Source organism: Ursus americanus, chromosome 14 (assembly GCF_024610735.1).
Source record: "Ursus americanus isolate L20-20 chromosome 14, mUrsAme1.1.p, whole genome shotgun sequence".
Taxonomy (NCBI): Eukaryota; Metazoa; Chordata; class Mammalia; order Carnivora; family Ursidae; genus Ursus; species Ursus americanus.
Genome location: NC_142140.1, coordinates 68,990,684 through 69,006,674, shown reverse-complemented (window position 1 = coordinate 69,006,674; position 15,991 = coordinate 68,990,684). Strand labels below are relative to the sequence as shown.

The 15,991-nt window shown below is 41.8% G+C and overlaps 1 protein-coding gene across 10 annotated transcripts in view; it reads left to right on the top strand.

Moving 5' to 3' along the window:
• Positions 1-15,551, top strand: part of FBXW10B (F-box and WD repeat domain containing 10B) — a 43,773-nt gene extending 28,222 nt beyond the window's left edge. For 9 of the 10 annotated variants that reach the window (XM_087867638.1, XM_087867637.1, XM_087867635.1 and 6 more), the window contains 4 exons: positions 6,254-6,412; positions 8,025-8,293; positions 9,612-9,767; positions 13,906-15,551. In XM_087867638.1, coding sequence (XP_087723764.1) covers positions 6,254-6,412; positions 8,025-8,293; positions 9,612-9,767; positions 13,906-14,705 — 1,384 coding nt within the window. In that variant the 3' untranslated portion in view covers positions 14,706-15,551. The remainder of the gene's footprint in view (positions 1-6,253; positions 6,413-8,024; positions 8,294-9,611; positions 9,768-13,905) is intronic. The other variant, XM_087867642.1, reaches the window with a different exon arrangement.
• Positions 15,552-15,991: the final 440 nt, after the last annotated feature.

Here is a 15,991-nt window from a genome sequence, read left to right as displayed (position 1 = left end):
GCTGCTCTGAGTCCCTCTTGCGCTGCAAGAATAATGCTTCTTCCTCTTAAGTGCACTATAAAAAACTCTAGGAAAAAAAAATGCTATCCTAATTGGTTGAAAGAGTAAATAGGTCTTCTAGGGAACCTACTGGGGATAGTTATTTAGTAGAATATGGCCCTAGATTTCCTCATATCTTCATAGGAACCTCTTGGGCATACACTGACTTTGTGGGAGGTGGAAGGGGATTTGGGTTATATACGTGAATGTTTACTCATTGTGGTGTATGACTGCATTATTGATGAGTGGGTGCTGGGCAAGGCTTCTGTTTGGTGCTTTATCCAGCTCATAGGTGATTATCAGTAAGCTTCTTAGCATGTCATCTGGATTATCAAACTCAAAAGAGTCAAACTTTATGATATCACCTGAAAATTGTAACTTTCCGAGCATGATTCTGTAGGATTTAGTGTAGGTATTAGAAAATAATCTGTTCCCAGCAAATCTAGGAGTTTGGTTGCCATTCTGTCAACCCAGGAGCCTCCTACTCTATCTCAGCAATGAGATCTTCTCAGACCATTCTCATTGCCATTGAATGATGGCCCCCAAATCTCATTCACATTGGTTCTTGATACCTTCACAGTTACAGCAAGTCCATAGGAATGTGGAGGACATGGTCAATGTTCTTGTTTTTAGGGCCCCTCCTCCACTCATCTGTAGTAGTGGTGTGCACATGGAAGTGCTCAGTAAATATTTCTAATTGATTGGTAATGAGAACCATCTTGCAGATTGCCTTTCTGGAGAGTTCTAATGATGGGACTGGTACCCATCTTTTGAATATGACGTGGGTGAAAAAACGGGTATCATGGCTGTCTGAAGAAAGAGGTCTTCCTTCTGTCCTCTTGATCCAAAAATATTTTTCACCCAAAATTAAGATTCTGCATATAGTGTGGGAGAGAATATGACAGATGAACTTACAGGGTACAAAATAGGGCTGAGAGGAATGATGATCCTTAAAAAAGTTTCTGTGCTCTGTAGTTTTTAAAAAATATTAGTCTTTAGTGTCTTTTCCACAGGTAGTATTAAGATAATATTTTTAAAATTCATATGATATAAAATTCACCATTTTATAGTGTACAATTTAATGGTTTCGGTACATTCATAATGTTGTGCAAACATCACCACTATCTAGGGGCGCCTGGGTGGCACAGCGGTTAAGCGTCTGCCTTCGGCTTGGGGCGTGATCCCGGCGTTCTGGGATCGAGCCCCACATTAGGCTCCTCCGCTATGAGCCTGCTTCTTCCTCTCCCACTCCCCCTGCTTGTGTTCCCTCTCTCGCTGGCTGTCTCTATCTCTGTTGAATAAATAAATAAAAAAATCTTAAAAAAAAACCACATCACCGCTATCTCATTACAGAACATTTCTGTCAATCAATCGTAATATCCTCTGTTTCATTTCTAATTTCAGTAATTTCTGTTTTCTCTCTTATTTTCTTGGTTGTCTAAGCAAATATTTGTCAGTTGTCTAGCTAAATGTTTGTTGATCTTTTGATCTCTTCAAGGAACAAATTTTTGTTTTCATTGACTTTTCTCTATAGTTTTCGAATTCTCTATTTCATGGCTTTCTTCTCCAAGCTTTATTTTCCTTTCTTCTCCTTGGTTTGAATTTAGTTTGATGTTCTTTTTCTCGTTTCTTAAGGTGAAAGGGTAGGTTATTGGTTGGAGAAATGTAGGCATCTACTACTACTACTATAAATTTCCCTCTGAGCCCTGCTTTAGCTGCAACCCTAAAGCTTTGATATGTTGTGTTTTTATTTTTATTCATCTGAAAGTATTTTCTAATTTTCTTTCAGAATTATTCCTTGAGTCAGAGGTTATTTAAGAGCATGTTTAAGTTCTCCATAGTAACGGTTTTTCCTAATTTCCTTCCGTTACTCATTTCTAATTTAATTCCATTGAGGTTGGAGAGCATACTTTGTATTATTGCAGTCTTTCAAAATGTACCGAGACTTGTTTTCTGGCCTAACATAAAGCCTATCCTGAAGAGTGTTCCATGTGCTCTTCAGATTAATGTGCATTCTGCTGTTATTTGGGGGAAATGTTCTATACATGCCTGTTAGATCTAGTTAGTTTATAATGTTAGTTCATGTCTTTTGTTTCCTTGCTGATCTTCTGTCTAGTTGTTCTATCATCTAGAGTGTGGTATTGAAGTGTCCATCTCTGATTGTTGAGTCATCTGTTTCTCCCTTTAATTCTGGGAGTTTTGCCTCATGTATTTAGGGGCTCTGTTGTTAGGTTTATAGGTGTTTATAATTGTTACATCTTCTTGATGAAGTCAACCTTTTTTTCATCATATATATTTTTTGGTGTCTATTAACAAGTATGTCTAAAATTTTGTCTAAATTTTGTCTCCACTTTGTGCTTTGTTTTGGTGTTTTTCCCATTCTCTTGCTTTCAACCTATTTGTAGTTTTGAATCTAAAGTGAGTCTCTCTCTCTCTCTCTCTTTTTTTTAAATATTTTATTTATTTACTTGACAGAGAGAGACAGTGAGAGAGGGAATACAAGCAAGGGGAGTGTGAGAGGGAGAAGCAGGCTTCCTGCTGAGCAGGGAGCCCGATGTGGGGCTCGATCCCAGGACCCTGGGATCATGACCTGAGCCAAAGGCAGATGCTTAACGGCTGAGCCACCCAGGTGCCCCTAAAGTGAGTCTCTTATAGACAGCATATAGTTAGATTATGTTGTTTTTATCCTTCCTTCCAATTTATGCCTTTAACTGAAGCGTTTAATCCGTTTATATTTAAGGTAAAAAGGACTTACTCTACCATTTTGCTACTTGTTTTCTACAGTCTTAAGTAATTTTTTTGTTCCTCAGTTCTTCTATTATGGCCTTCTTTTGTGTTTAATGGCTATTCTCTGGTGTGCCATTTTAATTCCCTTGTCATTTTTCTTAAACTATATTTCTGAGTTATTTTCTTAGTGGTTGCCTTGGGGATTACTGTTAATATCTTAATTTATAATAATCCTGTTCATATTAATATCAATTTGATTTCAATAGTATACAAAAAACTTGCTCTTATAGAGTTCCTTCTCCCTCTTCCTTCTTACCCTGTTGTCACAAACTAAATCTTTATATCCTGTGTATCTATCATCATAGACTTACAATTATTGCCTTATGTAGTTGCCTTTTAAATGAGATAGAAAAAAAGACCTATAAACAAAAACCACATTTTACTGTCTTATATTAATCTAGGTAGGTACCTCTACTGATGCTCTTTATTTCTTCATGCGGATTTCAGTTACACTTATGTCGTTTCATCCCCACCCGAAGGAGACTGTATAGCATTTCTTGCTAGTGTGAACTCTTGGTTCTTGTTTATTTGGGAATATCTTAATTTCTCCATTTTTGAGGTTAGTTTTGATGGATATAGGATTCTTGGTTTACAGTTATTTTTTCCTTTCAGCACTTTGAATATGCCATTTCATTGCCTTTGGCCTCCATAGGTCCTGATGGTTTCCAATGAGAAATTTGTTGTTGATACTACTGAGGATCCTTTTTATGTAACGAGCTGCCTCTCTCTTGATGCTTTCAACACTCTCTTGGCCTTTGGCTTCTTACAGTTCGATTATGATATGTCTAGGTGTGGATCTGTTTAGTTTATCACAGAGTTTGTTGAGCTTCTTGGATGTGTAGATTAATGATTTTCATCGTATTTGGAAAGCATTTGGCCATTATTTCTTCAGATATTTCTGCCTTTTCCCCTCCTTTCTTTCTGGGACTCCTATTACGCACGTTTTGAGAGTTAATGATGTCACACAGGCTTCTGAGGTTCTGTTCATTTGTCTTCATTCTTGTTTCTTTCCATTCTCAGACTGGAAAATCTACACTGACCTCTTTTTAAGTCCTTTGCTTCTTCTGCCTACGTGAATGTGCTGTTGAGCTCCTCTGGTGAATTTTCATTTCAGTTCCTGTAGGTTTCAACTCCAGAATTTCTATTTGAACTTCTTAAAAAAATAATTTCTAACTCTTTATTGGTATTCTCTGTTCTCATACTTTCTTTTAGTTTTGTAGACATGGTTTCTATTTGCTATTTGAACATGTTCAGAAGCCATGAGAGAAGTCAAATAATTCATTGTGAAGGAGGTTTGTTCTGTTTCCTCCAGTACCAGGAATGTGGGCTGTTATTTTTTCATGGTTGCCACGGAGCTGGGGAGTTGGGAATGGGACTTGGGTAAGTTAATATACCACAAAGTTCATTCTTCTTATTGAGACAAAGCCATTCGTTTTTGTCTGAGTGCTCCTTGGGTTGCTGCAAGCCTTTGGGTATTTTCCAGAGTTCCGAAAAAGTTGATTGTGACAGTTTTTGCCAGTTTTTTCATTGCTTTTATGGAAGGGTGGGATTTTGGAGTTCCTTCTTCCACCATTCTCCCTGACATCACTCTCTGCAGTGTCTTTTGATAAAGAAAGAACAAAGAAGGAGACTTAAGAAATAAATGACTTTTTTCTAGGGCAGAGATAAAACCTGAATGCAGACTGGGCTATGACAAGATCATAATAACCATTATGAGCTGTTTGAAAAGCACCTCCATTAATTTAATCCTGACAGCAATCCTCTGAGGCAGAAATCACTACCCCCTTTTCATAGGGTAGAAAACTAAAGACCGAGGTCATGTTACTTTCTGAAGGTTACCACTCAGTATGTGGTAGAACCAAGTTTGGATCCCAGGTTTTCTGATCCTAAAGCCCCTGCTTTCAATCACTGGGCTCTAATGGTATAGGCTGAACTACCAAATGCCACAGGAACCTATGAGAAGTGCAGGTCCAGCTCTGCAAGATCAAAAGAGGTACAGAAAGAGACAAACCCTTCTATCACAGGGCATCTCTCCTAGCTCTGGATTCCCCTACAGGGAGACTAAGATGCACTTAAGGCACCAATAAATGTATTATAGTTACATCTTAGAAATAAAACTAGAACTTTGTTGGACTTTGCTATATTTATTTTGCATTTCAGAATGAGTGATCAATTGATTGATTGATCTATCCATCCCATGAGCCACATTGGCCTTTTTGTTGTCCTTTGAACACGCTAAGCATGTTCCTGCCTTTCAAAGTCTTTGTTGTTTCTATTTTGCCAGCAGCTGGGGCTTTGAAATATCTTAATCTGGCTCTTGGATCTGATCAGGGCTAAGGCTAAATGGTATGGGGTGAATGCCATTCTTTTAACTCATTGTATCAGCGATCATACTCTGAAACTTGAGCTGACACTCACCACTTCAACGGATATTTATTGAGAACCTTCTATGGGCTAGGACTTGTGTTAGGTGCTGTGCATGCAAAGATGCGTAAGCCATGTGTTCTGCCCGAGAATCTAACAGTGTATCTGAAGTTTGTGTATGTGTGCGTGGGGAAGGGGAGATGGAGGTAAAGGTGGTTTTATGGAGAAGGTAGCATGTGAGCAAGGCCATGGGTGGACTTGCATACGTATAGATGGCAGGGATCAGAGGACTTGCTTTGCACATAAGATCTAACAAATTGGTGGTACCAAATTCAACTTTTCGGTATCATTAACAGGAATGGGGTAATTACATTGTGCAGAATTGAGTACTCCACACGCCTGGAGTCGCCCTTGGCCACAGCCGTCGTAGGAAGGTTTGGTTGGAGGCATCTAAGTCTCCTGGTCCTCCCTCTGTTTCTGCTGGTCACCACAAAAGGGAACTCCTAAATCTCATCCCTGGATACAGTTTTCCTTTGGGATGTTTCACTGAAAGAATGAAAGCCACTAACTCAAGACCCAAAAGAGATTGCTGAAATATTAGGTTTTTCCCTCGTATAAAAATGATCATTTCCCCATCTGTTCTGTTCTTTCTTTATCTAATAATGCTATTTGAAAAGGAATCAAAACATTAAGTACTTCTCTGCATGACTTTTGTAGAAGTCAGTAGGTAGGAACCAAATTGTAGGAGAAAAGCGCGATCGTCTACATATCAGAACAAAGCAAAGCAAAACAAAAAGCCACGATGTAAGCCTTTGCGTGTTGCCATCCTGTGGCACTGTGACCATTTTGCAAGAAACACAACAGCAGAATGGGAGGAGAGGGAGCGACCATGTCTTGAGGGTTAATGGCTTACATCCAGAATTATGAAATGATGGCAAACATCACAGGAAGGGCAGTCACGACCAATGCCTCCCAGGCATGCGCACAAAATCCCCCAAGCTACAAACGAACCCAAGTAGTTTCCCAGAAGACATGGATGGCCTGTTGCTCTGTTCCCTTCCAGGGAGGTGCTCCACGTAGCTCTTCTCTTCCTCCGGGTCATCAGTGCCTGTGCAGATGGCAAGATCCGCATTTACAATTTCCTCAATGGGAACTGTCTGAAGGTGATGAAAGCCAATGGCAGAGGTGATCCTGTGCTGTCCTTCTTTATTCAGGGCAACAGGTGGGTGGTAGGTGTGGAGGTCAGGGCCGTGAGCTCTTCTGTCTGGATGATTTTCTTCTGCTCTGGGACACCAGCCCTGCATTTGCTGGCAGTAGGAGAGAGGGGGCAGTGCTCCCCTCCAATTTTGGCTGTAGAAGGGCCAATAATCATATGGGGGGGGGGTGAATCAGACTTTGCACAAAACTTAGCAAGCAGGGTTCACATGACTCTGAATTTGTTCTGGATGTCTGGGCAAATCAGGCAGTGAGTACGGCATAGCTCTGCTGTGAATGCATAGCCCCAGCTTGCTCCCTGACCAGCTGTCTCTGATGTTCACTTCTGACTCAAAGAGACTTATAGGAGGAGTGGGGGATGGTAGTAGCAGGGGGTCCAGTGTCTGGTGGGGCAGAACTGAGCTCGCAGAAACCAGAACCGAGACCATGTATGTCATATTGTATTTGTCATAAGCTAGATTCAGAGTGATAATTATGTGAAAATACCCAAATAGAATTCACTTTTGCACAGGCTCACTTGAGATATCAGTTAATCTTCCCAAACCATATTGCCTTCCTTTTAATGAAACTATACCAGGGCTACTTCTCATCTTAAAGGGGCAGAGCTGGTAGGAAGTCTCAGTAAAGGGACACGTTTCCGTTTCAAAGTAATAATGCCATTTAAAAAATCACCTCTGACCTTTCCTTTTTTATGACATCCAAAGAAAGACAATTACCTTTGGGCCCGAGTAAAAATGAGTCTGAAAGAGATTCGTAATTGGCATGATTCCCCAAATTCCATTCTAGCATTTCTAACCGAAACAAGTCACTCTGATAGAGAGTTTACACTAACAGTTAAGGTCTTAAAATTCAGCCTTTTGGAGCAGAAAGGAACCTACACATGGTATCTCCATTGCTCGTTTATGGTTCTAGGAGATCTAGGTACAGAGTAGGGTAGCTAACATGCTCTGTGAATGTTATGAATGACAGAAACCACTGGGTGGTTGGGGGTCCCTGCTGGGGGGCCCAGGTTTGGAACTCTTTTCCTACCAAGGCGTAAAAGTGGATTAGGAAACATGGAAATCATCCTGCTTCATCAAGCACAGCTGTTTTGTTTAAATGTAGAGCATGCAGAGACCCTGGAATGATAGAGGGACGGAGGGTGGGCTGGTGGGTCAGCAAGGGACCAGAGTTCTCCTTATCCCCATCACAGCAATAAAACATGGCATTTGGATACCATGCTTAAAAAAAAAAAAAAAAAAAGAGTGAATTTCAAGACACCAGTGTGCAGAGTACCTAACCTTTCTGCTCTGGGCACCCTAGGGACTTGGCACTCACTCTATGAACAGAAATTCATTTTAAAATATTTTAACTTGAAAAGGGAAGGAATCAGAACATACATGCCCTGCTTACAGTTAATTTTCAAGAGAACCCCCCCCACCCAACTGTTGCCTGACCTGTGACCATTCACTGCTCCAGACCCTCCAACAACCTCCACCCCCCTCTTTGTACAGTCATGTCCCAGGCACTGTTCCCTCAGGCTTACGGTTGGATGGGGCAGTATTTGAAAAGCATATTTGGGGGCCAGGCAGTGGTGGCCTCCTTGCCTTTTGTGGGCCATCTTTTTGTTTTGGTTCCAGGATGGTGATCAACACAGAGAGCAATATTCTCATGTTCCAGTTTGAGAATATAAAGTGGCAGTACTCCCTGGACCGGGCCAAACAAAAGAAGAAGGATAAAGAGGAGGACAGGGAAGAAAATGGCCTCACAGAAGTCCTCTCCAGGTCTAGCACTCAGGTTTTCAGCCTGAGGGACTCAATGTCCAGTAAACAAACCGTGGCCCAGGAGTCCCTATTAAGTAAACCATACAGGTCCCGAGTTTTCCTGAAGCCCGCCAGGGTGCCTACAGGTAAGAGAGCTGAATCCCAGGCCGCCTCGGTGGTTCCTGATGGAGCGGGTTCCGGTGGTGGTGGTGACGGAACTAGTTTCTCTATAGGATATTTTAGCCAATGATTTTTTTTTTTTTTTAAGATTTTATTTATTTATTCGACAGAGATAGAGATAGCCAGTGAGAGAGGGAACACAAGCAGGGGGAGTGGGAGAGGAAGAAGCGGGCTCATAGCAGAGGAGCCTGATGTGGGGCTCGATCCCATAACGCCGGGATCACGCCCTGAGCCAGAGGCAGACGCTTAACCGCTGTGCCACCCAGGCACCCCTAGCCAATGATTTCTTGATGACGTAACTCCTAACCATTCAGGAAAGTGGGAGCCCATTCTCCAGCTCAAGAGAATCTCCTGATTGTTCAAGGCCTGGGCTTACCAAACGCACTAGAATCTTTGTACAGTAGATAATACCGGCTCTACCACTTGCCATTCAAACCAAAAACCACCGACACTCTCCACCCCCATCCAAACATACATTAAATAATTATTTCCTTAGAACAGAGATAAGATATTACTCTACCACAGAAAAATGTTCTAGGCAGAATGTATTATCTCTAGAGTCCTGATTGATTACATGCATACCCAGAAAATACTAGTATGAAGCAGAAATGTGTGTGTGTGTGTGTGTGTGTGTGTGTGTGTGTGTGTGTCATATGGAATGCCATTTTAAGACACACAAAGAATAAGTTAGGTGTGGGCTGGAGTAGCCAGACTCCTTCCTTTCACCTGTCCCATATCTGGCATGTGAAAGTGGATCCACAAGTCTAGGTCACGTCCAGGTATGTTACACTGACAAATGATCAGCTCTCTCTTGAGGAGAGAGGCCAACAGGTATAGATAATGCCTAAAGCTCGACAGTCAGTTGAAAAAGTGGGTGAGAGGGGCGCCTCGGTGGCGCAGTCGTTAAGCATCTGCCTTTGGCTCAGGGCATGATCCTGGCGTTATGGGACCGAGCCCCACATCAGGCTCCTCCGCTATGAGCCTGCTTCTTCCTCTCCCACTCCCCCTGCTTGTGTTCCCTCTCTCGCTGGCTGTCTCTCTCTCTCTCTCTGTCAAATAAATAAATAAAATCTTAAAAAAAAATAAAAGAAAAAGTGGGTGAGAGGAAAGGCAGGAGGTGGTGTAGACCTTAGGCTCCAGATGACTTAACCCAGTGTCACACGACAACAAACAACGGGGTGATAGTTTGGGTACAAATCAGCCAAATTACCAGCTATGCCCCCCATTATTTAGACCTCATTGAATTATGTAATTTGTGTGATTTCCTCCTCCATCTTCATTTAGAAGTGTTACTAGAGGGATTGCAAAGTCAAGAAAAGTCAAAATCACCCCGAAGAGATGGCAAGAAGAGAGCAAGTCCTGTTTCTAAAGAAGCAAGTGACATTGATGGTGGGCAAGAGAGTTCGGCAGCGAAGTCCCCCGCAGGAGATACAACGAACGGTGATATTTTATTCCAGATCGGGGCAAGATCCTCTCTCTCACTTCCTCTCTCTCTCCCTGTTGCTTGCTTGCTCTGTTCTGTCTAATTTTTCAGCAAGTCAATGACTTTGCCTATCTTTGAGAATTCAGAATGGTTAAAATGTCTGACTTTTCTTAAGGATGATTGGTTTTCCTTAATTATCCCCTTACTAACTTGAGGCCGCAAGACACAAGCCTTTGTAAGAGCTGCATGTCCAGTTTTGGGCTCACAGCCTGCCTCCCATGCCTGCCACTGAGACTTCTCGCTTCTTGGACTGGTGTGTCATCATGAATAGGATATCCCTTTGTTGTTTTTGAGAGAGACTTTGGTAAAGATTTAAAATGCCTTTCGAATATGTTTGGCTAACATAATAGTGCTTCTTTGAGTGAAATTCCCTGTAGAGACCAGCTTCAAGGTGAGTGTAAAACAGTTAAGTTTCAGGAGGGCTATACCAACAATGGGTAGCCTTGAATATGCCTGTTTATGTATCTGTATAGGTATACCTGTAGGATAAAGTCTTAGAGGTGGCGTTGCTGAGCCAAAGGATTACTACCCTTAAAAATTAGAAAGATATTGGGACACCTGGATGGCTCAGTTGGTTAAGTGTCTGACTCTTGATTTCAGCTCAGGTCATGATCTCAGTCAGGGTCATTAGATCGAGCCCCACATTAGGCTCTGCACTCAGCGGGGAATCCACTTCTCTCTCTCCCTCCTTCTCCCCCTGCTCGTGCTCTCTCTCTAAAATAAGTAAATAAATCTTCTCAAAAATTGGAAAGATATTGCACCCCTGTTTATTGCAGCATTATTTACAATAGCCAAACTATGGAAGTAGCCCAAGTGTCCATCAATAGATGAATGGATAAAGAAGGGGTGGTTTAGGGGCGTCTGGGTGACTCAGTCAGTTAAGTGACTGACTCTTGGTTTTGGCTCAGGTCGTGCTTTCAGGGTCATGAGATCTAGCCCTGCACTGGGACTTCATGAGGAGTCTGCTTCAGAGTCTCTCTCCCTCTCCCTCTGCCCTTCCCGTTCGTGCTCTCTTTCCCTTGAATAAATAAATAAAATTTAAAAAATTGGAAAAAAAAAGAGGTGGTGTGTGTACACACACACACACTCTAGAATATTACTCAGCCATAAAAAGGAATGAAATCTTTCCATTTGCAACAACATGGTTGCATCTAGAGGTTATAATACTAAGTGAAATAAGTCAGTCAGAGGGAGACAGTTGCCAATTTCACTCCTATGTGGAATTTAAGAAACAAAACAAATGAAGAAAAAAAGACCAAAAAACAGACTCTTAACTACAGAGAACAAACTGATGGTTACCAGAGGGGGTGGGGGTGGGGGGATGGGTAAATAGGTGAAAGGGGGGTGAATAGTACACTTGTCATCATGAGTGCTGGGTCATGTGCAGAATGGTTGAATCACTGTTGTACACCTGAAGCTAAGATAATCCTGTGTGTTCACTATACTGGAATTACATTTTTAAAAAAATAATAAAAAAGGAGGACACTAGCGTAACTGATACATTTTCTTTGGATTTAAAAAAAATTAGAGGGGCACCTGGGTGGCTCAGTCGGTTAAGCATCTGACTCTTGATCTCAGCTCAGGTCTTGATCTCAGGGTCATGAGTTCAAGCCCTACCTTGAGGGGGGGTTTACTTAAAAAATAAATAAATAAAAATAAAAAAATTTAGAAAGATATTGCCATAGTCAACCTTAAAAAATGATGTATCAATTTACAGTCCCACGAACAATGCATGAGAGCTCCCACTACACCCAGGCCCAAACTAGGTGTTATCTCTCCTTTTGTAGTTGCTCATATGATAAATAAAAATGGTATTTGCATTTTTTAAAAAGTTGATCACTAACAAACGAAATGTCTACCAGTGGGCAATGACTAAGTAAAGATAAGGAAAGATTCATACTATGGAATATTATCTAGTAGCTAAAAATTATTATCATGAGGACATACCATAGTGACTTGCAAAGAGATTCACAGTATATTATTACACAAAAAAAGACACCTTAATGAACAATGAGTCATCACAATTCCTTTTTTAAAAAAATTGAGTATAGTTGACAGATAATGTTACATTAGTTTCAGATGTACAACATAATGACTTGACAAGTTTATACATTATGCCGTGTTCACAAGTGTAGCTGCCATCTGTCCCCATATACATCCCTGTTACAATATCATGGGCTGTATTCTTTATGCTATGCCTTGTTTTCCCATGATTTATTCCTTTCATTACTGGAAGCCTGTATCTTCCACTCCGCTTCGCCCATTTTGCTCACCCCCCGCCACCTCCCCTCTGGCAACCATCAGTTTGTGCTCTGTATTTATAGGTCTGATTCTATTTTTTGTTTTTTTTTCATTTTTTTTAAGGTTCCACTTACGAATGAAATCATGTATTTGTCTTTCTTTGTCTGACTTATTGTACCTAGCATAATACCCTCCAGGTCTACCTATGTTGTCTCAAATGGCGTGATATCATCCTTTTCATGGCCGTGTAATATTCCTCTCTCTCTCTCTCTCTCTCTGTGTGACCATTGAGTATGATGTTAGCTGTGGGTTTTTCATATATGGCCTTTATTATGTTGAGGTATGTTCCCTCTAACCCTACTTTTTTGACACAATTCCTTTTTTTTAAAAACGATTTTATTTATTTATTTGTTTTAGAGACAGAGAGAGCGCATGAGTGGGAGGGGGAGGAGGGAGGGAGGGGCAGAGGGAGAAGGAGAGAATCTCAAGCTGACTCTGCACTGAGCTCAGAGCTTGACGTGGAGCTCGATCTCATGACCTGAGCTGAAATCAAGAGTTGGGTGCTTAACTGACTCAGCCACCCAGGTACCCTGACACAATTTTTTTTTTTTAAAGGAAAAAAACTGTGTGTATTTTCATACATACATGCAGAGTGGTTTATTCTGGGATTAGAAGGACAGTGGGGAAGATTTTGACATCTTAATTTAATTTTGTATGCTTTAGTAAAAATATTTAATATCTTACTATTTAATAGCAATGTAATAATATTTAATGTAATCATTAATTTGATATTATAATTATCAAATAATATTTAATTTCATGATTTAACAACATTTAATAATTCAATGAAATATTATTTATTTAACAAAGTAATCGGGGAGATATTTGAAACTTCATTCCATCTTAGTATGTTCATACACAAACATCTTGGGACAAAACCCATTTCGTCAAGGAAAATTATACGCTCAGTGCACTTTTGCATTTTTTTTTACTAGTTATACGTTGGCATAATTTGGGGTACAGACTTTTAACTGTTAGGTCAGACGAGACAAATGACTTCTACTTTTCATGACTCAGTTATTCCTTTTGTAAGATGGGGATAATGCCTTCAGGGTATCTGTGAGGCATTGTAGGGACTGAAAAGCCCAAACGAGAGAGAGATAATAGATTTGCTCACATGTGAAGACATCCTTGTTACCTCTAGGTATTTGGCACCTTGGGAGTCTTGACCATAATGGAGTACGCCAGAATGAACCTTCTGTCCTTGTCAAGTGGCTTTTCGAACTGTATCTATTGCTCAAAACCTTTTAGGAACTCCTGTTCAGAAACTGCTGTTTGGTTAGGTTGTGATATTTTGCATTTCCAAGGGGTGATGGATAGTTTGAAGGCCATTTTGATTTTGGGGAAATGTCCCAACGATCATCTAAAATCAAATATGATGAATAATTAATAAGATGGAGATCAAACTTTGTGATACGGTTTTTGTTTAAAAATAGAGATTCGTTACTATCAATTTGTAAGGCCTATTTTTTGTGTGAATCATGAAAGAGGGAGGAAGCTCATTCCCACAGGGAGTTTTCAAAATGTGTGAAACGCTGCGATGACATATGTCCCCTCCATGTTAATACACACGTGTACTCAAGTACTTGCACATTTATTCAAAACCTGTGTTAAATATGTCGTCATTTCTAGCGTCGTAGAGGATTTTTGGTCCACATCTTGGCACGCCCGTTGGACCACCAAGACCTCAGTTTGCATCGCCGTTAGAATGGGTTTAACTTTCATGCATAACTACTTACCGGTTTTCATGGAACACTCTGACCTGTTTTTGTTTTCTTTTTTTTGAACACCCAGAGGACGAGGAGAAAGTACAACCCGGAGACTTGACCAAGCGCTCAAAGAAGAAGCACTGGCAAATCTCTATGTCGCCCGACCAGTTCCTTCTCACGGTTAACGCCCTGCAGCAGGCCCATAATTCAGGGGAGTTTGCCTATCCCCGGAGGCCCCAAACCCAAGTCATTGATGCCTGGGGACCTTCAATTTCACACCCAAGGAAGGTCCTGAGTTTCAAAGGAAAATCAGTCCAACAGGCTGTTGATAGGCTGAGATGGAGCAACCCTCCCATCGACGTGAAGGAAACCAGTGTTCCCCTTGAGATCCAGAAACTGCAGCCCAACGTGAAAAACTCTTTGCACAGTCCCCGAGTCCAGTCCACCATACCCGAGCCTGCGATTATCCGCCCCAGGTTCGCAGGCGGCCTCAAGGGTGAAGACCAAGCGACCAGCTCCACGGACGGGACAGTGCGCAGCTTTAGCCCGTTAACCAGCCTGCAGGTCATTAAACCAAACCGCATGCTGGCTCCACCCATGGGCGTGAAAACCGAGTGTGTCAAGAAAGAACGACCTTGCTTCTACACGACCCTTGATCCCTTTAGAATGAACACCGAGTTCATGTTGTTGACCGTAAAGGAGGAAAAAGAGTACAGGGAGGCCAAGATGAAGGAGTATCTGGCCAGAAAGCCCAGTGAAGTGGTCAATCCAGGAAAAGCCAGCAAAGCTGCCTGGATCAGGAAGATCAAAGGCCTGCCTATAGATCATTTCATGAAGCGAGGGAAAACAGCAGCCCCTGAGCTCGGACAAGACATGTTTATCTGAACCAGCCTTGGGAAATGAACGTCTTACAATAAACAGAGAACCCAAGTGGATGCTGGTGTTTGGCCTTTTGTTTTGTGTGTTTGTTTTGGACTGTCCCTTAGCCATGTGGGGAGTCTTAATTATCTTCCTATAAGCCAAAGAATTGATACGATCAAATCAAGAAAACAGAGGCAGTGGGGGAGGGGGGTGCTGCTGGGTGAGACTGACATCTGTATTCCCACTGAAAACTATTTAACAAAACTTATGAAAGCCCAGCTTCACTGGTGGGTGATGGGAAAGTGGTCAATGGAAATTAAATACCACCCATCACCACCAATTTAGTGCTATCATCCTGGCAAAAAAGGAACTGATGGGATTGTATCAGAAGAATGCATTGGAATTCCCTGATCTTTTGCACCAAAGCCTGATAAGTTCAATGACTTCAGTGAAGAATCTAAAAGGAGAAGCCCTCAATGGGGTTGACCTGTTGCATTTGAGAACATTACGTGTTCTTTTCCTTCTCAAGGCTAACTCCTTTGGAACAGAATTAAGCATATTCGCCTTTTCTTTTAAAGAGGGACACTAATACCAAGTGTGTTGATGTTTCCACCTAGACCTTCCAAGGATGGTGTCGGGGACCAGGCAGGTAACTGAAAACAGTGAAGCACACCATGGGAGCTATGGCCCATTGGAGAGCTCAAGCCCTATCCAAAGGGGTAGTTCTCTTTGGTGGCTTAGCATGACCATAGGATGGTGTGAGGTAATAGAAAATATATATCGGTCTCTGTCCTTAGTTCCTAAACAGAGCTTCTGAAACCCTTATAAATTCCTAACTGATACGAACACTAGAAGCATCTTTTGTTTTAATGAGGGGACTCAGAGTGGGCTTCTGGATGGCGGCTGGTCACCAGAAGGACAAAGACAGGATTGGAAGCTTGGCAATTTTAGTCCCCCTGTCCCATCCTCCAGAGAGGAGAGAGGGGCTGGAAATGGAGTTAATGATCCATCATGCCTATGGTGATGAAGCCTCCATAAAAATCTCAAAAGCATGGGGTTCAGAGAGCTTCCAGGTTGGTGAACACATCCATGTACTGGGAGGGTGACACACCCCAACTCCATGGGCCCTCCCAGACCCGGCCCTGTATGTGTCTTTACCTGGTTGTTCATCTGTATCTTTTAATAAACTGGTACATGTAAGAAAGTGTTTCCCCGAGTTCTGTGAACCCCTCTAGCAAATTAATTGAACTCAAGAAGGGGGTGATTGGAACCTTCAATCTATAGCCTGGTCATCGGATGGAGCCCGCGTC